Raw genomic sequence first — 22,327 nt, 5'->3', positions numbered from 1 at the left:
GCGGCCGGGGCGGGGCGGCCGCGCTGGAAGAGCCCTCCCTGCCCGCGGAGGGAGGGACCGGAGCGCCTCGGGGGGCAGGTGGCGCGCCGAGGCTGCTCCCCCAGACCTCAGATCTGAGTGGCACCCCCTCTCCTGGAATCGTCCGGGCGGGGACGCAGGACGCGGGGCGGGGGCAGCGAGCCCGCGGCGCTTTCGTTTTCTCTTTCCGCGAAACCGCTCGCTTCTGGCCAGCGCGACCGGGCTCAGCCGGTTCCCGGGACTTTCCAGGAGCCCCGCCCCGGTCCGCCCCGGCCCGGCCCGCCTACTCGCTGCCGGTTCCCCACGCGCTCGGGCGCAGACTCGGACGGCACCCCGCGCGCCCATGGCCGGCTCGGGGCACCCCGCTGCCTGCGGGCGCCTCTGCCTCTCCCGGGCCCCCCTGGCCTGGCTGGGGACGGCGCTGCTGCTCCTCGCCGACTGGGCGCTGCTCCGGCCGGCGCTGCCCCGGGTGGCCTCCCTGCTGGTCCCCGCCGCGCTGCCGCTGCTCCGGGTCTGGGTGGCGGGCCTGAGCCGCTGGGCTGGGCTGTGGCTGGGGGCCCGGGGGGTCATCAAGGTTGGCACTAAGAGTGGAAGCGGAGCCGTCCGGGGATGGCTGGCGGCTTTGGAGCCCCTGGCGGCGGCGCTGGGCTTGGCTGGGCCGGGACTTGCCTCGTTCCGGCAGCTGCGCTGGTGGGGAGCCCCCAGCGACGCCGACGACACCCGGCTCCTGCACTGGGGCTGTCGGCCTGGACGCCTTCGCCGTCACCTACGCAGCGGCACTGCCCGCAGCCGCCCTGTGGCAGAAGCTCCGGGGCCTCGGAGTGCGGGGCGGCCCGGGGGGCTCTGGAGAGGCGGTGGGTCGGCTTCTTGGCTGCCTGGGCTCGGAGAAACGCCGCCTCCCGCTCGTTCTGGTCCTGTTGGTCCTGTCCTGTCTCGGTAAGGGTTCAGGGGTGGGGAGAGGGGACGGGAGCTAGGGGGCTGGGCAGGGGTCAGGCGGCATGTCAGGGAGACAGGTCAGTGAGTTCTGGGCAATGTGGGTCAGGGAAGGCGACCCAGCTCCGGTCTGGAGGAGACCCTGGGTGGGGTCAGGAGTCAGGACTCCTTTGATGATGGCCCAGGCGCCGCTTCCCTGGGCCGCCCGGGCAGGGCCTTTCTCCAGAGGCGGCGTCTTTCATACAAGGGCTTCTTAGGCCGTGGTCTCCAGGCTTCCTAATTCAGCTCCCAGGGGTCTGGCGGGGCCACAGGGCCCCGAGTCGCAGAGCGGCCGGTTCCGGTGCAGGGTCGTGTTCTCAGCGGCCTCCAGGATTTGGGAGAGGGCGGGAGAGGGCTGTGCTGGAGCAGTTTGGTCCCGGCTGGAGCAGTGTGGTCCCGGCTGACCTGCTTAGACTCGGTATTCGTGCCTGACACGTCCCTCCTCTCTCTCTCTCTCCCCCCAGGCGAGATGGCCATTCCGTTCTTCACTGGCCGCCTCACTGACTGGATTCTAGAAGACGGGACAGCCAGGGCCTTCGCCCGAAACATATCGCTCATGTGCATTCTCACCATCGCCAGGTCTGGGCCCGAGGGGGCGGCCGGGAGCGGGGCCCTGGGAAGGAGGAACTGGGGCCTGCGTGCAGAGTGCGCTGCCGCGGGGACCTTGTCTCTGTGCCCTGGACACACCCCGACCCTCCGCCCTCCTCTCTCTCCAGTGCAGCGATGGAGTTCGCGGGCGACGGCATCTACAACAGCACCATGGGCCGCCTGCACGGCCGCCTGCAGGGCCGGGTGTTCCGGGCTGTCCTGCGGCAGGAAACAGAGTTTTTCCAGCAGAACCAGACAGGTGCCTCCTGGAACCCCTTTGTCGTGGATTCACATGCTAGTTATATCGCCACGTGTCCCCTTTTACTTTTATTTTTATTTTTTGAATTTTTGTTTTTTAAAAAAAATATTTTTTATTTATTCATTTTAGAGAGGAGAGAGAGAGAGAGAGAGAGAGAGAGAGAGAAAGAAGGGGGGAGGAGCAGAAAGCATCAACTCCCCATATGTGCCTTGACCAGGCAAGCTCAGGGCTTCAAACTGGCAACCTCAGTGTTTCCAGGTTGACACTTTATCCACTGCGCCACCACAGGTCAGGCTGAATTTTTCTTAAGTGAGAAGCGGGAAGGCAGAGAGACAGACTCCGCATGCACCCTGACAGGGATCCACCCAGCATGCCCACCAAGGGGCGATGCTCTGCCCATCTGGGGCCATGGCTCTGTTGCTTGGTAACCAAACTATTTTAGCACCTGAGGAGAGGCCATGGAGCCATCCTCAGTGCCCGGGGCCAACTTGCTCCAACTGAGCCATGGCTGCCGGAGCAGAAGAGAGAGATGGAGAGAGAGAAGGGGGAGGGGTGGAGAAGCAGATGGTTGCTTCTTCTGTGTGCCCCGACAGGGAATCGTACCTGGGGCTTCCACACCCTGGGCCAACGTTCTACCGCTGTGCCAACTGGCCCTTTTACTTTTAACCTTGAATTCTCTCTCTCACATAGCCATTGTTATTTCTAATTCTCCAGAGCAAAACACTGAACTCCTTACCTTCAGAGAAACCCAGTTTTCCAGCCAAGGTTTTCTTTTGCATTTTTTTTTCTGAAGCTGGAAACAGGGAGAGACAGTCAGACAGACTCCCGCATGCGCCCGACCGGGATCCACCCGGCACGCCCACCAGGGGCGACGCTCTGCCCACCAGGGGGCGATGCTCTGCCCATCCTGGGTGTCGCCATGTTGCGACCAGAGCCACTCTAGCGCCTGAGGCAGAGGCCACAGAGCCATCCCCAGCGCCCGGGCCATTTTTGCTCCAATGGAGCCTTGGCTGCGGGAGGGGAAGAGAGAGACAGAGAGGAAGGCGCGGCGGAGGGGTGGAGAAGCAAATGGGCGCTTCTCCTATGTGCCCTGGCCGGGAATCGAACCCGGGTCCTCCGCACGCTAGGCCGACAGCCAAGGTTTTTACATAACTTTATCCCTACATGTGTATTTAGACAGAATAGTAAACCTGGAAATTCTGCGATCAGTCTGTGTGCCTCATTTTACAGAGGAGAAGATGAGGCCCGGACCCTCAGTGCTGAACGGTGCATGGTCACACGCAATAGAGATGCACTTGGGGACAGAACCCATCTCTTGATTTCCAGTCGAGTGCTTGGTAGAAATCTAACAGGGATGCAGAGAACCAGAATCCCCAGCGTTAAGGAGACATCAAGTCTCTTTCCCTTGGTAACAGCGGGAGGCCCAGTAGTAAGCGGAGAGGAAGAATGGGACTCCGTGGAGACCCATGGGGTCTTCCCCAGCTACCCGTGACAGAAGCCATCGACAGCACAGTTTCCCGGACCGCCTCCTAGCAGGAGCCTCCCTTTCCCCCAGCCCTGTTACGTGGCCAGACCTGCCCGCCTGCGTGCAGCACGGGGTGTTACAGGCTCTCTGAGGCACAGAACCTGCCGGAGAAGCGGGGGTGTACATGGCTGTCAGTTTCTTTATCGGTTGAATGGAGGTGTTTGGCCAGACGTTTCGCTCTAACACACTCTCCCTGCATTGGAATCGGGACTTGCCTGGACCCCCCCCCCACCTTGTTTTTCCCAGCATCCTTAGAGCACCATGTGACACCCCGCCCCTGGCCCCGCCCACCCCTATGAGACTCTCATTCATTCATTCATTGACTCCGCCCCCTTTCCCCCAACCCCTGGCAGGTGCCATCACGTCGCGGGTGACCGAGGACACGTCCACGCTGAGCGAGTCTCTGAGCGAGGAGCTGAACCTCCTGCTGTGGTACCTGGTGCGGGGCCTGTGTCTCCTGGTGCTCATGCTCTGGGAGTCCCCGTCCCTCACCGTGGTCACCCTGGTCGCCCTGCCCCTGCTCTCCCTTCTCCCCGAGATGCTGGGGAAGTGGCACCAGGTGGGTCCGGGGGGGTGCCTCGACCTACCCAGACCCTCGTCTACCGCTGAACTGGGCTGGTTCCCCTCGGGTCTCTCTCCTGGCACCTCAAAGAGTCTCCATCTTCGTGGACTCCCTGTCCCTGTCGCCTGTGTTCCCAGGTTCCTCAGTGCTGGTCTTCATATTCTCTGTGCCTTCTCTTCTGACTTCCGCCCTAGTCTGTCTTTGGGGGTGTGCTCACCAGTCTCAGGAGCAGGACACTCCCACCCCCCCGAGCCCCGCCCCCTTTTCTTTTCTCCTCTGGGTCTCTTTAGTGTCTGGGGGGGGGGTGAGGGTCGAGCTGTGTCCCTTTCCTTCCCTCCTGTCCCTCTGTCTCTTCTCAGGTTTAATCTCCAACCCGCCCACTCAGGCTCTAGTGTCCCCTGGTTTGCCAACCCCGTGTGACCTCTCTTGTCTGTGTCTCCGCAGAGGCTGGCAGCTCAAATGCAAGAGTCTCTGGCCAAGTCCAGCCAGGTGGCCATCGAGGTTCTGTCGGCCATGCCCACGGTCCGGAGCTTTGCCAACGAGGAGGGCGAAGCCCAGAAGTTCCGGCGAAAGCAGCAGGAAATGAAGACACTCAGCCAGAAAGAGGCCGTGGCCTATGCGGTCAACCTCTGGACCAGCAGTGTGAGCGCCCGGAGATGAGCGTCCCCTCCCTTGTCCCGAGATGCCTGGGCTCCCTGCCCTTTCTCGAGGCCCTGGCCCCCACTCCCCCTCCACTGGGCAGTGCTTGGTGCCGTGTCCACACCCTGGCCTTGAGACTCAGTCGCCCTACTCAGTGTCCCTGGCCCTGAGGCCGGTGGCTCCCTTTCACCGTGATACGCAAGCCCTACCCAACCCCCTTGTTAGGAAGGTGCCCTGTCTTCCAGCCCCGGACCTTCCTCTGTTGCTCAGAGGGCACCCAGGGAACCACAGATCCCTGCCCCTGGGCGCACTCATGCCGGGTCTGCGTGGTCGTGCTAGTGAGAGCCGTGGGGGCAGCAGAATGGGGGGAGGGGAGCGTCCGTGGTGTCCGCCGACCAGCCGTCACAAGTTCTGCTGCCATGGGGGCAGCAGAAACCAAGAATGGGGGGAGGGGAGCGTCCGTGGTGTCCGCCAACCAGCCGACACAAGTTCCTGGCTCTGTGACCATAGCCTAGGAACTCACCTTCTCTGAGACTGTTCCCTCATTTTAAAGAATGGGAGTTATGTGATTGTTTATAGGGCTCTCGCTGTGAATATTCGCTCACCCTGAGTTCATGGAAGCCCTTGTGAAGAGCGAGGTGCTCCCCCGACAATGGGGTGAGGGTGATGATGAACTGGGGTCGTGTGTAACTGAGTGAGAGCCCACGGGGGCCTGTGAGGCTGTCACCGGGGGAAGGGACGTCGTGTCTCCCCGTGCTGAGGGCTCTGGCTCTCCGCACCAGGCCGTGTTCCACCGCAGCCGTTTCCCCTGTGCCCTCCACAGATCTCAGGGATGCTGCTCAAGGTGGGGATCCTCTACATCGGGGGGCGGCTGGTGACCAGTGGGGCTGTGAGCAGCGGCAGCCTTGTGACATTTGTCCTCTACCAGATGCAGTTCACCACGGCGGTTCAGGTGAGGCCCTTCCGGTTCTGTCCCCCGGTGCTCACCCTTCCCCCTCCCGTCACCACCCCGCCACTTCCTGCCTGTTCTTTACCCTCCTAACGTCACCGTCACAGTCACCGCCACAGCCACGGCCACGGCCACTGGCAGGCAGGTAGGTGCCCCTCCCCCTCTCACTATAAACCCCCCCTCCAGGTCCTGCTGTCCTGCTACCCCCGAGTGCAGAAGGCTGTGGGCTCCTCCGAAAAAATATTTGAGTACCTGGACCGGACCCCGTCCTGCCCGGCCAGCGGTGTGCTGTCCCCTTCGCACCTGGAGGGCCTCGTTGAGTTCCAGGAGGTGTCCTTCGCCTACCCCAGCCGGCCAGATGTCCCCGTGCTGCAGGTGCAACCCCCAGTCCTGGCGGCCCACCCACCGCGCTCTCAACTCCCACCTCCCCGAATCCCCTTCCTGACCGCGGCCTGCTTAACCGGGCCACGGACAGATCCCTCCTGGCCCCTCCCTCAGGGGCAAAGACCAGCAGCATCCGTGCCATAAAAATGCCCAAACTGAGGGACCAGTTTGGATTTCCAAGGAGAATAGGAGGGGAGGCTCTCGGGGAGGAAGCTGTCCCACCCTAAGGAATCCCTAAAGCCAAACCTGTGCCCCAGCCTCCCTTCTCCCTGCTCGCTTTCCTCTGACTTTGAATGTGACGCCCCCCACCACACCACCCCTCCCCCCATTTTTCCTGGAATCCGATACCAAGTGTGTGGCCTGCTGGTGCTGAGTCTGTCCCTGTCTTTGTCTCCTCTTCCTTCTCTACTCTGCGTGCGGGAGGGGAGGTGGGAGGGGAGGTGGCAGTGACACTTCCCCACGTTCCTCCTGTCCTCCCTGGGCGGAGACATCGCGTGCTCTGTGACAGGACAGTGACGATCTCGAGGCTAGATCTCGAGGCTCGGGGCCTCCGTGGCTCCTGACTGTGTGATTCTCTGGCTCCTCCAGGGGCTGACATTCACCCTGCGTCCTGGTGAGGTGACGGCGCTGGTGGGGCCCAACGGGTCTGGGAAGAGCACGGTGGCCGCCCTGCTGCAGAACCTGTACCAGCCCACCGGGGGCGCGCTGCTGCTGGATGGGGCGCCCCTCCCCGAGTACGAACACCGCTACCTGCACCGACAGGTGAGCGGGCAGGTGCTCTGGGGGTGGAGGCCGGGAGCACTCACTGAACACTCTGAAAGCAGGGTTAGGAAAACCAGGAGGCCTTGGCTGGAGGTGGGGGTGTGGTCCGGAGACGGGGTGTCACTGTGTAGTCGGATATCACTACAGATTGTGAGTGTGTCGTGTAATCGATATCACTACAGATTGTGAGTGTGTCGTGTAATCGATATCACTACAGATTGTGAGTGTGTCGTGTAATCGATATCACTACAGATTGTGAGTGTGTCGTGTAATCGATATCACTACAGATTTGGAGTGTGTTGTGTAGTCGGATATCACTACAGATTGTGAGTGTGTCGTGTAATCGATATCACTACAGATTGTGAGTGTGTCGTGTAATCGATATCACTACAGATTTGGAGTGTGTTGTGTAGTCGGATATCACTACAGATTGTGAGTGTGTCGTGTAATCGATATCACTACAGATTGTGAGTGTGTCGTGTAGTCGATATCACTACAGATTGTGAGTCATCCATCTCGGGATCACCACTCCGGGTTTTCCTCTTCCCGTGACTCTTCATCGTTTTCTGTCCCAGGTGGCCGCGGTGGGACAGGAGCCGCTGCTGTTTGGGAGAAGTTTCCGAGACAACATCGCCTACGGCCTGATCCAGAAGCCCACTCTGGAGGAAATCACCGCGGCTGCCGTGGAGTCGGGAGCCCACCGATTCATCTCTGAGCTCCCTCAGGGCTACGACGCAGGTGCGCTCTCTGCCGCGTCCCCACCCGGACACCTGCACCTCCCTGGGGCCCCAGTAGTCTTGCCTTTATTCGTGGGTTCCTCCCGCCCTGCTCAGAGGTGGATTAAGGTCGGTTGAGGCCCCCGGCACAGCCGCGCTGGGCCTATCAGCTTCTATCAGCTTAGTATGTGTATAGTGAAGTTGGGGTTTTGTGGGGCCTTCAGAAGTCGGGGCCCAGGATGCGCACATGCGCCAGCTGCACCCGCCGTTAAATCTGCCTCTAGTCCCACTGACATCAGTGTGAAGCTTTCAGATCTTGCGCCCATGGCTTCTTCGTCCTCACATCCTTAGAAACTCCTTCATTTCCCCAGAACCTTCCCTCTCCCGCTGTGTCCGTGTATCCCTTGTTCCATGAATATGTCATATTTTGTCCTGGGTGGCCGCCGTCTGTGTGTGTGTGTGTGTGTGTGTGTGTGTGTGTGTGCATGCACACGTGGGTCCACGGGTGCTTATCCAGCCGTCACCTTGGCTCTTGTCTCTGCAGAGGTAGGCGAGGCTGGGAGCCAGCTATCAGGGGGTCAGCGACAGGCAGTGGCCCTGGCCCGAGCTTTGATCCGGAAACCACGTGTCCTCATCCTGGACGATGCTACCAGCGCCCTGGATGCAAACAGCCAGTTACGGGTGAGACGGTCGTCACGTTACTGCCTGTCTCACACCAGTCTTCCTGCCTTCCCCCGTCCTGTGTTAGTTATACTAACATCCTAATTATCCAAGCCGGTCCTCACAGTTCTCAGCTCCCATTAGCTTCTCCCCAGGGTGCCCAGAACCCGTTACAAGGGAGTGTCTACGGACTCTGGGTCTCTGAAGCCAGACATGAGGAAAAGACCATCCTAATATTGATATTAGTATTAATTGAGCGTTTCCAGCATGCGACTGGGTGCACTGCATGTCCCGTCCCACTCCAGGCATGCGACTGGGTGCACTGCATGTCCCGTCCCACTCCAGGCATGCGACTGGGTCCACTGCATGTCCCGTCTCACTCCAGGCATGCGACTGGGTGCACTGCATGTCCCGTCTCACTCCAGGCATGCGACTGGGTCCACTGCATGTCCCGTCTCACTCCAGGCATGCGACTGGGTCCACTGCATGTCCCGTCTCACTCCAGGCATGCGACTGGGTGCACTGCATGTCCCGTCTCACTCCAGGCATGCGACTGGGTCCACTGCATGTCCCGTCTCACTCCAGGCATGCGACTGGGTCCACTGCATGTCCCGTCCCACTCCAGGCATGCGACTGGGTGCACTGCATGTCCCGTCCCACTCCAGGCATGCGACTGGGCGCACTGCATGTCCCGTCTCACTCCAGGCATGCGACTGGGCGCACTGCATGTCCCGTCTCACTCCAGGCATGCGACTGGGTCCACTGCATGTCCCGTCCCACTCCAGGCATGCGACTGGGTCCACTGCATGTCCCGTCTCACTCCAGGCATGCGACTGGGTGCACTGCATGTCCCGTCTCACTCCAGGCATGCGACTGGGTCCACTGCATGTCCCGTCCCACTCCAGGCATGCGACTGGGTGCACTGCATGTCCCGTCTCACTCCAGGCATGCGACTGGGTGCACTGCATGTCCCGTCTCACTCCAGGCATGCGACTGGGTCCACTGCATGTCCCGTCCCACTCCAGGCATGCGACTGGGTGCACTGCATGTCCCGTCTCACTCCAGGCATGCGACTGGGTGCACTGCATGTCCCGTCTCACTCCAGGCATGCGACTGGGTGCACTGCATGTCCCGTCTCACTCCAGGCATGCGACTGGGTGCACTGCATGTCCCGTCTCACTCCAGGCATGCGACTGGGTGCACTGCATGTCCCGTCTCACTCCAGGCATGCGACTGGGTCCACTGCATGTCCCGTCCCACTCCAGGCATGCGACTGGGTCCACTGCATGTCCCGTCCCACTCCAGGCATGCGACTGGGTCCACTGCATGTCCCGTCTCACTCCAGGCATGCGACTGGGTGCACTGCATGTCCCGTCTCACTCCAGGCATGCGACTGGGTCCACTGCATGTCCCGTCCCACTCCAGGCATGCGACTGGGTCCACTGCATGTCCCGTCTCACTCCAGGCATGCGACTGGGTGCACTGCATGTCCCGTCTCACTCCAGGCATGCGACTGGGTGCACTGCATGTCCCGTCCCACTCCAGGCATGCGACTGGGCGCACTGCATGTCCCGTCCCACTCCAGGCATGCGACTGGGCGCACTGCATGTCCCGTCCCACTCCAGGCATGCGACTGGGCGCACTGCATGTCCCGTCCCACTCCAGGCATGCGACTGGGTGCACTGCATGTCCCGTCCCACTCCAGGCATGCGACTGGGTGCACTGCATGTCCCGTCCCACTCCAGGCATGCGACTGGGTCCACTGCATGTCCCGTCTCACTCCAGGCATGCGACTGGGTGCACTGCATGTCCCGTCCCACTCCAGGCATGCGACTGGGTCCACTGCATGTCCCGTCCCACTCCAGGCATGCGACTGGGCGCACTGCATGTCCCGTCTCACTCCAGGCATGCGACTGGGCGCACTGCATGTCCCGTCCCACTCCAGGCATGCGACTGGGTGCACTGCATGTCCCGTCCCACTCCAGGCATGCGACTGGGTCCACTGCATGTCCCGTCTCACTCCAGGCATGCGACTGGGTGCACTGCATGTCCCGTCTCACTCCAGGCATGCGACTGGGTGCACTGCATGTCCCGTCTCACTCCAGGCATGCGACTGGGTGCACTGCATGTCCCGTCCCACTCCAGGCATGCGACTGGGTGCACTGCATGTCCCGTCTCACTCCAGGCATGCGACTGGGTGCACTGCATGTCCCGTCCCACTCCAGGCATGCGACTGGGTCCACTGCATGTCCCGTCCCACTCCAGGCATGCGACTGGGTGCACTGCATGTCCCGTCTCACTCCAGGCATGCGACTGGGTGCACTGCATGTCCCGTCTCACTCCAGGCATGCGACTGGGTCCACTGCATGTCCCGTCCCACTCCAGGCATGCGACTGGGTCCACTGCATGTCCCGTCTCACTCCAGGCATGCGACTGGGTGCACTGCATGTCCCGTCTCACTCCAGGCATGCGACTGGGTGCACTGCATGTCCCGTCTCACTCCAGGCATGCGACTGGGTGCACTGCATGTCCCGTCTCACTCCAGGCATGCGACTGGGTGCACTGCATGTCCCGTCTCACTCCAGGCATGCGACTGGGTCCACTGCATGTCCCGTCTCACTCCAGGCATGCGACTGGGTCCACTGCATGTCCCGTCTCACTCCAGGCATGCGACTGGGTGCACTGCATGTCCCGTCTCACTCCAGGCATGCGACTGGGTGCACTGCATGTCCCGTCTCACTCCAGGCATGCGACTGGGTGCACTGCATGTCCCGTCTCACTCCAGGCATGCGACTGGGTGCACTGCATGTCCCGTCCCACTCCAGGCATGCGACTGGGTCCACTGCATGTCCCGTCTCACTCCAGGCATGCGACTGGGTGCACTGCATGTCCCGTCTCACTCCAGGCATGCGACTGGGTCCACTGCATGTCCCGTCTCACTCCAGGCATGCGACTGGGTCCACTGCATGTCCCGTCTCACTCCAGGCATGCGACTGGGTCCACTGCATGTCCCGTCTCACTCCAGGCATGCGACTGGGTCCACTGCATGTCCCGTCCCACTCCAGGCATGCGACTGGGCGCACTGCATGTCCCGTCCCACTCCAGGCATGCGACTGGGTGCACTGCATGTCCCGTCCCACTCCAGGCATGCGACTGGGCGCACTGCATGTCCCGTCCCACTCCAGGCATGCGACTGGGCGCACTGCATGTCCCGTCCCACTCCAGGCATGCGACTGGGCGCACTGCATGTCCCGTCCCACTCCAGGCATGCGACTGGGTGCACTGCATGTCCCGTCCCACTCCAGGCATGCGACTGGGTGCACTGCATGTCCCGTCCCACTCCAGGCATGCGACTGGGTCCACTGCATGTCCCGTCTCACTCCAGGCATGCGACTGGGTGCACTGCATGTCCCGTCTCACTCCAGGCATGCGACTGGGTGCACTGCATGTCCCGTCTCACTCCAGGCATGCGACTGGGTGCACTGCATGTCCCGTCTCACTCCAGGCATGCGACTGGGCGCACTGCATGTCCCGTCTCACTCCAGGCATGCGACTGGGTGCACTGCATGTCCCGTCCCACTCCAGGCATGCGACTGGGTCCACTGCATGTCCCGTCTCACTCCAGGCATGCGACTGGGTCCACTGCATGTCCCGTCTCACTCCAGGCATGCGACTGGGTCCACTGCATGTCCCGTCTCACTCCAGGCATGCGACTGGGTCCACTGCATGTCCCGTCTCACTCCAGGCATGCGACTGGGTCCACTGCATGTACCGTCTCACTCCAGGCATGTGACTGGGCGCACTGCATGTCCCGTCCCACTCCAGGCATGCGACTGGGTGTACTGCATGTCCCGTCCCACTCCAGGCATGCGACTGGGTGCACTGCATGTCCCGTCTCACTCCTCTATTCCTCATGGACGCTAGGGGGCTGGGCGCTGTTATCCTCTTCTGCAGAGGGTGAAAGGGAGGCCAGGAGAGATCCCATAACCTGCTCAGTGTCATTCATCTGCTGAGTAGCAGAGCCTGGACCCAAACTCAAGTCTGCCTGACTTGCACGCTCATGTTCCTCACCACTAAGTTACACGTCTTCAAAGCGGAATATAACCATTCCCCGTCCGTAGGAAGAGAGACCGTCCAATACCAGTCGCTCTTTTCTTACTGGTTTCACCACAGGACTCTCCGACTCTCATTCCACTGTTGCTCCCTCACATAAACAGCCCTTAGCAAATCGGAGGTTTTACAGAGGAGCACTCAGAACGAGTCTTCGATGTCCTTGGGGTTGGTGGTGGTGATCCTGCTGGGGTCTGTGCAGGCTCTGGAAACACCGAGGTCTGCCTGGGCTGGGAGTGGTCCCCGCTCTGACAGGGTCTGTGTCTCTTCCCAGGTGGAGCAGCTCGTGTATGAGAGCCCCGAGCGGCCCTCTCGGTCCGTGCTCCTCATCACGCAGCGCCTCAGCTCGGTGGAGCAGGCTGACCACATCCTCTTTCTGGAGGGAGGCACCATCTGCGAGGCGGGAACCCACCAGCAGCTCATGAGGAGGAGGGGGCGCTACTGGACCATGGTGCAGGCTCCTGATGGGCTGGGCGCTCCGGAATGAAAGACTTCTCATCGCCCTCTTTTTTCTCCTCTCTCTAGTGGGGAGTTTGGGGACAAAGATCTTACCAGAGCTGCAGTGTAGTCAGGAGTGACATCTTAAACTGTATCCCACCCCCAGATGATACTTGAAATTCTCCCATGAGTATACCCCCTCTCAAACTCCTTTCGAAAGGTGCAGATTTCCTAGAAGAAAACCTAGCTTAGAACTCCGTAGTGGCCCTGGCCGGTTGGTGCAGTGGGAGAGTGTCTGCCTGGCATATGGAAGTCCTGGGTTTGATTCCTGATCAGGGCACACAGGAGAAGCACCCTTCTGCCTCTCGACCCCTCCTCCCTTTTCCTCCCGCAGCCATGGCTTGAATAGTTCTAGCAAAGCTGGTCCCAGGCACAGAGGTTGGCTCCATGGCCTCACCTCAGGCGCTGGAATAGCTCAGTTGCTGAGCAACGGAACAGCAGCCCAGAAAGGCAGAGCATTGCCCCCTAGTGGGCTTGTTGGTTGGATCCTGCTTGGGGCACATGTGGGAGTCTGTCTCTGCCTCCCCTCCTCTCACTTAATATTTAACAACAACAGCAGCAAAACTCCACAGTGTGACTGGGTTTACAGCCAGGGTCGCTGTGGATAGCACTGAAAGTGAGGAGAAAAAATTAGACTATACACACAGAAAGGGAAGAGCAGCTACTTCCCAGTAGGAGCAACTATATGGTGGCCTATAAATGCTCTGTGGGTTCTCGATATTTATAATAAAACTGGTGTTTTTCTTTTACTGTGGCTTCTCGCGTTTTCAGCGCACCCAGTGGCTCGCAGACTTGTGCAGCGCACTTTTCCGGAGCCGGGGGTGTCCTCTCCCTAAGCATCCTCCGTGTTTCACAGCCCTAAGGGCGCCGTCTTTTCTTTGAAGTGTTCCATTTCCGATATGGCTGGCCCTCTGCACCTCCTCCTCCCCCCATGCCCGCCCCCGAGGGTGGGCCATGGCCTTTAACAGGTGGGAGATCTGGGACAGAGGCGGCTACAGAAAGCGCAGGTGCGCGAACGAAGGACCTCACACTTCACCACCTCGTCGCTCAGGTTCCTTCCTTGGAGGGCTCTTCCCACTGCACAGAAGTGGCACCTGCCTGGGAAATCTCAGCCTACTGGCGGGGACCGTTGTAGAAAATCTCTTCCAATCACGGAGGGCCTTGGTCTGTGACGTCAACAGTTGCCGGGCAGGTTAGGGCCAGACAGGTTGCAAAAAGAGGCGGGGTTTAGAGGAGTTCAGCTTGGCCTTGCTCACTCGAGCAAGAATTGTGTGCGAGGAGGTGCGGGCGGAAAGCGCCGTTCTAGTGGGTGGTTACAAGTGTGGGAGACCGTTGAACCGGGAGAGGCCCTAGGAAGAGCCACGTGGAAAGATCCAGAGACTGCGCCCTCTCCGTGGGGATCGTCCCCAGCCCCCGCCCGCTGAGGGTCCGTTCTTCACGCCAAGACCTGTCCTCAAGACTGTCCCCCCCACCCAGCCCACTCCCAGACCTCCCTGATTTTATAAAACGATGTCCAGAGGAGCCCCCTTGTCCCACCCGCGACGGGAAACTGCTCCCAGCCTCTTGCTGGCTTCCAGCTTTCCGGTGGAGGCTACGCCTGTAGGTGCCACGACTCCCACCCGCTCGGTTCACTGCTCCCGGAGAAACGCGCGACCTGTCCCTGCCTCGCCCGCAACCTCCCCGCCCCGGGCGCTTTCGAAGCCGCCCCGTGTCTCTCTGCCGGTACCGCTGACAGTCCCTCCCATTGTTTCCCCGGCCTGCCCGAAGCCGGAGCAGGGAAGCCAGTCCCCGGCACGCTCTACCTGGTCCCTAGACACACGCCCACCGGCTTCTTCTCGGAAGGGCCCGGGGGATGTGGAAAAACCTCTGGTTCCCTCCCCTTGAGGCTGCGGGCTTTCGCTTTCACTTCCTCCTGCGAGAGCCGAGCCGACGGACGACGCGGGCGCTGGGCGATCATGGCGCTGCTGGAGGTGTGCGGAGCCCCCCGAGGGCGGCCGGAGGACTGGGCTTTCCCCACGTCTGGGGGCCGGCCGTGCTCGGACCCGGCACACTACGGTTTCTCTGTGCGAGCTCCGGAGCTCGCCCTCCCCCGGGGAATGCAGGTCAGGACTGTCAGAGAACCGCGGGGTGGGGCTGGGGGGGGGGAGGGCGCGGAGGAGCGAGGGTCTGGCCGCCCGGAGACGGCCCCGACGCGGGGGCACGCGGGGCTCACCCTCCCCCGGGGAATGCAGGTCAGGACTGTCAGAGAACCGCGGGGTGGGGCTGGGGGGGCGCGGAGGAGCGAGGGTCTGTCCGCCCGGAGACGGCCCAGGCGCGGGGGCACGTGGGGCTCGCCATCCCTGAGCCGTGGAGAGCCGCGACCAGCGCCCGAGGCAGGGAAGAGGCCACGTGGACGGTGCGGCTGACCGTCTGGGGGTCAGGAAGCGCAGCTCAGGACAAAGAGCTCGAGGGGCGGTCGGGGCGCCCGCGGGAAGACAAGAGCGCTTTCCTGCCGGTGCTCCATCGCACACGGAGCGCGAACCCTCTCTCACCGGCCGTCACAGGGCACAGGGCCTGGGCAGGGTCTCGGGAAACCTGTAACCTTGGGCGGTGAACCCGGCCTCAGCCACGCGCTGGGTGTGTCTTGGATCCAGTCACTTAGATCAGATTTCTGGCCCCTGTAACAACATGGGGATACTATTAACAAGTGTGTTTTGTGAGCATTACATGAACTATTGATGAAAAAAAAAAAAAAAAGACAACCCCATTCATTAAAAGTCACCCTTAACATTTTTAGTTGTGGCAACAGTTATTTTCTTTCTTTTCTGCTGCTCTGAAAAATGGAAAAGGTTGATGTCAGTTTCAGTTTCTTCTTTTCCTTCTCCTGGGCCTTTTGTGTCTCTTTTCTTCTTGGAGAGATGGGTTGTTAACTATTCCACGTGTCCGTGGCTGAGTCTGTCTGTCTCCTCACTTGCTCTGAAACCTCTTACCGGAGCCTGCTGCATCCATCTGCATGGCCCCTGATTCTGCCCCTTCCCTCCGAGCAGCCCACGGAGTTCTTCCAGGCCCTGGGTGGGAGTGGAGAAAGGGACGTTCAGATTGAGATGGCCCACGGCACTACCACCCTCGCCTTCAAGTTCCAGCACGGCGTGATCGTGGCCGTGGACTCCCGGGCCTCGGCTGGGAGTTACATCGGTGAGTAGCTGCAGCAGGACTCCGGGGAGCAGGCCTCTCCTCTGCAGCGGCCCAACCTCTGCACCTGAACGGAAGCAAACATTGACTTAGGTCACCCAGGGAGAGCCGTGGGTGGGTCCTTTCTCTTCTCTCAAAACTGCATCCTATTTCCAGCCACCTTGAGGGTGAACAAGGTGATCGAGATTAACCCGTACCTGCTTGGCACCATGTCCGGCTGTGCCGCGGACTGTCAGTACTGGGAGCGCCTGCTGGCCAAGGAGTGCAGGTAGGCGAGGCCTCTCACCTGCCTCTGAGGCTGCTGGTCCATTCTGGACCCTGGATCCTCTTTGTGCTAACGTGGCCTCTTAGTGCAAATGTAGGATTTCACAAGATAACCTTTTGGTAATACCCCCCCCCCCCCCAATCTCACTTTTTGTTTGTCAGTAAGCCAGATACTTGTCAATTATTTAGCACCGATATTATCAATTCCTGGGGGATAGTATTATTACTAGGATCCCTTTATGTGGTTTAGATACTCTGAATTTCAGATCTCTCCCTGATCCTTAGATCCTACAAAACCATTCCCTTCAAACGCTTGTCTCTTTACTCACTCCCTGCCCCCCAGAAAGCCAGCCAGCTTCCGCCACCCTTAAGCTCTCTGCCCCGCCCCCCGCCCTCCCCCAGGCTGTACTACCTGCGGAATGGGGAGCGGATCTCAGTGTCCGCAGCCTCCAAGCTGCTCTCCAACATGATGTGCCAGTACCGGGGCATGGGCCTCTCCATGGGCAGCATGATCTGCGGCTGGGACAAGAAGGTGGGTGCGCTTGTCCCCACACCCCCCAGTCCTGATGTGATGTCAGCTCCTCATTGTACCCCCCTTCCTCCCGGGGGCTGTGTCCCCACACCCCCCAGTCCTGATGCGATGTCAGCTCCTCATTGTACCCTCCTTCCTCCCGGGGGCTGTGTCCCCACACCCCCCAGTCCTGATGCGATGTCAGCTCCTCATTGTACCCTCCTTCCTCTCGAGGGCTGTTTCTGCATCTCCACGGCCACTTCTGGGTCCAGATGTGGACCAGCGTTTCATTAGCTTGTCCCTTTGCTAAAATAGCTAATGTGAACTCTGTCCCTCACCTGCCCCCCCCCCCCCCACGTTCTATGACTGTTACTAATATGCTGTCCTAGCTCTAGTATTTCCGTGCTCTCTTCTCCACCTCTCCTGGCTCTCACCTGAAACTGTGTGTGACCGACCACACCCTCTCCGTTCCCGATCTGGGCCCTTCTGCATCCACTAGGGTCCTGGGCTCTACTACGTGGACGAAAATGGGACCCGGCTCTCAGGAAACATGTTCTCCACCGGGAGCGGGAACTCCTATGCCTACGGGGTCATGGATAGCGGCTACCGGCCCAGTATGAGCATCGAAGAGGCCTACGACCTGGGCCGCAGGGCCATTGTCCACGCCACCCACCGGGACAGCTACTCTGGAGGCGTGGTCAATAGTGAGTGACAGTGACAGTGCCCCCACCAGCCGCCAGCAGGCCCTGGGCGGGGGTGGGGGGAGCGCAGGGGGTTTGACAGTGGGAGACTGGGGGGGGGCAGAGTGGCAGGGAGGAGGTTACTGGGCCATGAAGTTCCCAGTGACGAGGGCTGCGGCGGGCGTGTCGTCATGGCCTTCAGCGGCCGCCGTGCGCAGGAACTTGCAGGAGGAAGCTGACCGCGCTTTGCCGTCTGCTCACAGTGTACCACATGAAGAAAGACGGCTGGGTCAAAGTGGAAAGCACAGACGTCAGCGACCTGATGCACCAGTACCGGGAGGCCAATCAGTAACCACGGCGGCGGCTGGCCCACCCCCTCTGGGAGCGCCTGGCCCACTCAGGGACCCAGGCCTGCACACCCCACGGCAGAGAGAGGGGCCTGGCCTGAGCCCATGGGTAGGGAACTGGCCGCCAGGGGCTTGGCGCAGACTTGGGCCTTTTTGTGTGTTCTCTATCTATTGCAAGGAGCATCTCTCCCCTCCCCCCTCTGCCATCTGGGTGTCCCACCAAGCACAATAAAGGAAAAACGGTTATAAAAGTCTCTCTGTTGTGGCCGAGTGGGTTTGGGGCTGTGGCGGTGGGGGCAGGGGGCAGGAAATATAAGCTTTTCCTTGGAAGACAGACTCAAACTCCTACCTAAGAAATGGGGCCTCCCCAAATACTTCTCCTGGGTGTTCCTTCCACACTCGGCTCTCCAGGACCTCAGAAGTTATCTGTGGACACTCATTTGCAATTTGATTGAGATGAGGGCACCCAGAGCAACTGGTTTCGCATTGGTACAGTTAGCTGGAAAAGCTTCCGCCTCGCCTGTGTGTGGTCATTGCGAACAAGGTGCCGTTTACCTCAAACAGCACTTTGGAGATACCGGATATTGAATGTAAAGATGGACATTAGGGGTTCAATTTCATGATGTGTCAGGCTCAGTTGCAAGACGACGGACCATATTGAAACGGCAGAGATAAGGAGGACGCCCTCCAGTGGAGACTACGAGGAAGCGCCACAAGTTTCAACCTGAAAGTCATTTCTGGAATCAACAAGTCTACACGCTCTCTCTCTCTATATATATAGGGATGGGCTCTCAGGCGGGTCCTAGAGAACGCTCATCAGTGTTCTGTCAGTGTTCCGTTAGACCAAGGAGACTGGTCCATCCCCTCACTCCCTCCCGTGCGGAAGGTCCTCCGACATAACTGGGAACACACACTTCGAAGCGTCAGGCACGGGCTCTGCTCAGGGTGCTTGCGGGGAGGACAGATGAGGGGTCAGGGCCTTCAGCTCAGCGTCTGTCAGTGGGAGCCCTCTTAGGCCCCAGTGAGAGTCCAGAGTGTGTGTCTCTGGCTCAGAACGTGCTACTTTTTAAATTTTATTTATTTATTTATTCATTTTAGAGAGATGGCAGGAGAGAGAGAGAGAGAGAGAGAGAGAGAGAGAGAGAGAGAGAGGAGGGAGAAGGGGGGAGGAGCTGGAAGCATCAACTCCTATATGTACCTTGACCGGGCAAACCCAGGGTTTCGAACCCGCGACCTCAGCATTCCAGGTCAACGCTTTATCCTCTGCGCCACCACAGGTCAGGTTAAGCCAGAACGTGGCTGTTTTTACTCTAAAACCCGAAAACCGGAGCTTGGGTTGGGGGAAGGGGGCACTTCTCAAAACAAGTTCGGAGCTGGAGGATGTCAGACCCAGCGCTTCTCCAATTCCAAAGCCTCCCTCTCCTTGAACACAGCTCTTTCACTCAGTGACAATTTTTTAAAAAAATGGCAATACTTTTCTGTGACAGGAACAGCCGCTTAGGGCGCGAGCCTCGCTGGGGGCCCCGGGGCTGCGCGGGCGGGGGTTGGGGCCCCGGGGCGGCGTCCGCCGGAGTCGCGCGCCCCCTGCTGGCCGCGCCGCGCGGAGCCTGGGCCCGGCCGGGAAGCGAAAGCGAAAGCCGCGCGCGGGGACATCCCCGCTGGGGAGCGGCGCGGGCGGACGGAACCGGGAGCCAGGCGGAGGCAGAGGCAGCGGCAGCGGCAGCCGGAGCGGGTGGCCGCGCTCAGTCCTCAGCACTTCGCGGGGACACCGCCGGAGCTGCCGTCCCCAAGCCGCCGCCGGTGAGTTCCTGCGGGTGGAAACCGGGGCACTGCCGGGGACGCACCCCAACCGGTCACCTCCCGGAGTCCCTGCTTCCTGCGCCCCCTGGAGCCCGCGGGGTGCGAAGGCTGGGCCAGGGGCCGCCTGGCTTCCCCCCCTCGGCCGCGGCTGGCGGTGGGGGCGGGGGTCCCGGGAGAGGGGCGACGGCACCGGACGGAGGCCAGGCCCCCAGCGCCCCCGGCAGGTCGGGGGAGACGTCCTGACGCGCGCGGGGTCCCCAGGGGAGCTGTCAGGATGGGGCCGGACGAAAGGAGAAGCCCGTGGCCGGGCCGGCGGAGTGGGGTGGCGGCGATGGGGACAAGGATGGAGACTCCGGCTCGGTAACTTCTCACCGTCCACCCCGCAGTGACACCATGCGGCTCCCCGACCTGCGGCCCTGGGCCTCGCTGCTGCTGGCCGACTCGGTGGTGCTCTGGCTGCTCCAGGGGACCCCGGGGGCGCTGCTGCCCCGAGGGCTTCCCGGCCTCTGGCTGGAGGGCACTGTGCGACTCGGCGGGCTGTGGTGGCTGCTGAAGGCGGGGGCGCTGCCGGGACTCGTGGGGACGCTGCTGCCCGCGCTGTGCCTGGGCACGCCCCTGCTCCTCTCCCTGAGGGCCCTGAGCCCCGGGGCCCTGCGTGCGCCCCCGGTCAGGGTGGCCTCGGCCCCCTGGAGCTGGCTGCTGCTGGGCTACGCGGCTGCGGCGCTGAGCGGGGCGGTGTGGGCCGTGCTGAGCCCCCCGGGGGCCCCGGGCGGCGAGCCGGGCCAGGAGAAGAACAAGGGCTTGATGTGGCGGCTGCTGAAGCTCTCCCGGCCGGACCTGCCGTTCCTGATCGCCGCCTTCTTCTTCCTCGTGGTCGCCGTGCTGGGTAAGTCAGGGGAAGGCGTGGGAGCCGGGCGTGGGTGAGGCCCGTGGCTCCAGCACGTTCATGTCGTCCTGCCTGGTCTTTCAGGTGAGACGCTAATCCCGTACTATTCCGGGCGTGTGATTGACATCCTGGGCGGCGATTTTGACCCTGAAACCTTCGCCAGCGCCATCTTTTTCATGTGTCTTTTCTCCGTTGGGAGGTAGGTGATGGGCGATGGGGTCCATGTGCTAAGGCCCAAATATCTTTACAGGGGCCGTCAGAGCCGAAACTCTGCTTTGTGCACGAAGCACAAAGCACTTAAACTAAAACATGCCTGTGTGTGTTTGCTCACCATTTGGTTTCACGCGTCCACACATTCATTCCTTCACTGGCCATTTTCCTGCCACCTTCCAAGTTTATATGACATCATTAAAGTACAAATACAGTGAAGGTGGTAAAGAAGGTGTTTGTCCTCCTGAAGTGAGAAGCGAGGAGGCAGAGAGACAGACTCCTGCATGCACCCAACTGGGATCCACCCGGCATGTCCACCAGGGGGCGATGCTCTGACCATCTGGGGCTTCGCTCTGCTGCAACCAGAGCCATTCTAATGCCTGAGGTGGAGGCCATGGAGCCATCCTCAGCTCTGGGGCCAACTTTGCTCCAATGGAGCCTTGGCTGTGGGAGGGGAAGAGAGAGACAGAGAGGAAGGAGAGGGGGAGGGGTGGAGAAGCAGATGGGCGCTTCTCCTGTGTGCCCTGGCCGGGAATCGAACCCGGGACTTCCACACGCTGGGCCAATACTTTACCGCAGAACCAACCGGCTAGGACTCAATATTTTTATATCCATGAAATTTCATTTCTCCTTTCCGTCTTCTACCTCCCGCCTTAAGTTTGTCTCCAAAGTGACCCCCGGTCAGGGTGGGCAGGTTTCTCCCTCCGACCCCCCCCCCCCACTCCTTCTGTCACTCTCTGAAAATCTCACCCTGACGCGCATCCCTGTCCTCTCCAGCTTCTTCCGTCTTTTCCGCTTTGTTAGCTTCCCCCTCTTCTGTTAGACATACCCAGGAATCTGCAGTCAACTAACTAAGGAACCAACGGACGGGGCGGGGACTAGGGTGGCGTGAGGCACCCAGGATGGATATCTAAGGAGTTGCTCCCTCTTCTCGCCCTCGGACCTGATGGCGCCCCTGGGAGGGTCATGCTCGATTTAATACCTCAGAAACCAACCTTCATTATGTCTTCATTCCATTCTTGCTACTTTTTTCTGAAACAAATTACTCAAAAAAATTGTTTTTAAATTAAAGTAAAAATGGTTCTTTTTTTTAATTTATTCATTTTAGAGAGGAGAGGGAAAGACAGAGAGAGAGAGAGAGAGAGAGAGAGAGAGAGGAGAGACAGAGAGAGAGAAGGGGGAGGAGCTGGAAGCATCAACTCCCATATGTGCCTTGACCAGGCAAGCCCAGGGTTTTGAACCAGCGACCTCAGCACTTCCAGGTCAATGCTTTATCCACTGCGCCACCACAGGTCAGGCAAATTAAAGTAAAAATGGTTCTTCAAGTCTCTGCTTCTCTGTAGCATTTGGCATTAGAACAAATCTTTCATTATTGATCTCTTCTCAAGGTAGTTATTTATTTATTTATTTTTCAGAGACAGAGAGAGGGACAGATAGGGACAGACAGACAGAAAGGGAGCGAGATAAGAAGCATCAATTCTTTGTTGTGGCACCTTAATTCTTCGTTGACTGCTTTCTCATATGTGCCTTGACCTGGAGGCTACAGAAGATTGAGTGACTCTTTGCTCAAGCCAGTGACCCTGGGCTCAAGCCAGCGACCTTGGGCTTCAAGCCAGTGACCTTTGGGCTAAAGCCAGTGTCCATAGAGTTGTGTTTATGATCCCAAGCTGGATGAGCCCGTGCTCAAGCTGGTGAACCCACACTCAAGCTGGCGACCTCGGGATTTTGAAGCTGGGTCCTCCGTGTCCCAGTCTGACACTCTATCCACTGTGCCACCACCTGGTCAGGCCGCAAGTTAGCTTCTATGAACTCTCTT

General features: G+C 60.2%; 3 protein-coding genes across 4 annotated transcripts in view; all 3 read left to right on the top strand.

Moving 5' to 3' along the window:
- Nucleotides 1-151: 151 nt before the first annotated feature.
- TAP1 (transporter 1, ATP binding cassette subfamily B member) lies at nt 152-13,391 on the top strand. Its single transcript, XM_066254158.1, is given in 12 exon segments — nt 152-763; nt 765-954; nt 1,455-1,569; nt 1,707-1,837; nt 3,716-3,921; nt 4,369-4,566; nt 5,387-5,515; nt 5,699-5,887; nt 6,485-6,658; nt 7,234-7,396; nt 7,919-8,055; nt 12,419-13,391. Coding segments are annotated over 12 exon segments (2,247 nt in total). The 5' UTR covers nt 152-361; the 3' UTR covers nt 12,632-13,391.
- Nucleotides 13,392-14,130: 739 nt separating this feature from the next.
- On the top strand, nt 14,131-17,868 carry PSMB8 (proteasome 20S subunit beta 8). 2 transcript variants are annotated; one of them, XM_066254160.1, is made up of 6 exons: nt 14,131-14,744; nt 15,669-15,816; nt 15,970-16,081; nt 16,480-16,609; nt 17,088-17,292; nt 17,532-17,868. In XM_066254160.1, the coding sequence occupies exons 1-6, from the start codon at nt 14,598-14,600 to the stop codon at nt 17,618-17,620; spliced, it is 831 nt and encodes a 276-aa protein (XP_066110257.1). In that variant the 5' UTR covers nt 14,131-14,597; the 3' UTR covers nt 17,621-17,868. The 2 variants fall into 2 exon arrangements, with proteins under 2 accessions (XP_066110257.1, XP_066110258.1); XM_066254161.1 differs by lacking the exon at nt 14,131-14,744 and adding an exon at nt 14,851-14,873.
- Nucleotides 17,869-19,219: 1,351 nt separating this feature from the next.
- Nucleotides 19,220-22,327, top strand: part of TAP2 (transporter 2, ATP binding cassette subfamily B member) — a 15,524-nt gene continuing 12,416 nt past the window's right edge. Inside the window, exons 1-3 of the mRNA XM_066254157.1 lie at nt 19,220-19,415; nt 19,802-20,301; nt 20,386-20,500. Coding sequence (XP_066110254.1) covers nt 19,809-20,301; nt 20,386-20,500 — 608 coding nt within the window. The 5' untranslated portion in view covers nt 19,220-19,415; nt 19,802-19,808. The remainder of the gene's footprint in view (nt 19,416-19,801; nt 20,302-20,385; nt 20,501-22,327) is intronic.

The sequence above is a fragment of the Saccopteryx bilineata genome, chromosome 1 (genome assembly GCF_036850765.1).
Source record: "Saccopteryx bilineata isolate mSacBil1 chromosome 1, mSacBil1_pri_phased_curated, whole genome shotgun sequence".
NCBI classification, from domain to species: domain Eukaryota; kingdom Metazoa; phylum Chordata; class Mammalia; order Chiroptera; family Emballonuridae; genus Saccopteryx; species Saccopteryx bilineata.
Note: the sequence above shows the minus strand (reverse complement) of the source record. Positions and strands in the feature narration are given on the sequence as shown.

Bases quoted from the DNA above. Each gene is read 5' to 3' on its own strand.
- PSMB8 (XM_066254160.1), top strand. From the start codon at position 14,598: ATGGCGCTGCTGGAGGTGTGCGGAGCCCCCCGAGGGCGGCCGGAGGAC. The intron at 15,817-15,969 runs GTGAGTAGCTGC...TCCTATTTCCAG, and splicing joins CTCGGCTGGGAGTTACATCG to CCACCTTGAGGGTGAACAAG. The intron at 16,610-17,087 runs GTGGGTGCGCTT...TGCATCCACTAG, and splicing joins TCTGCGGCTGGGACAAGAAG to GGTCCTGGGCTCTACTACGT.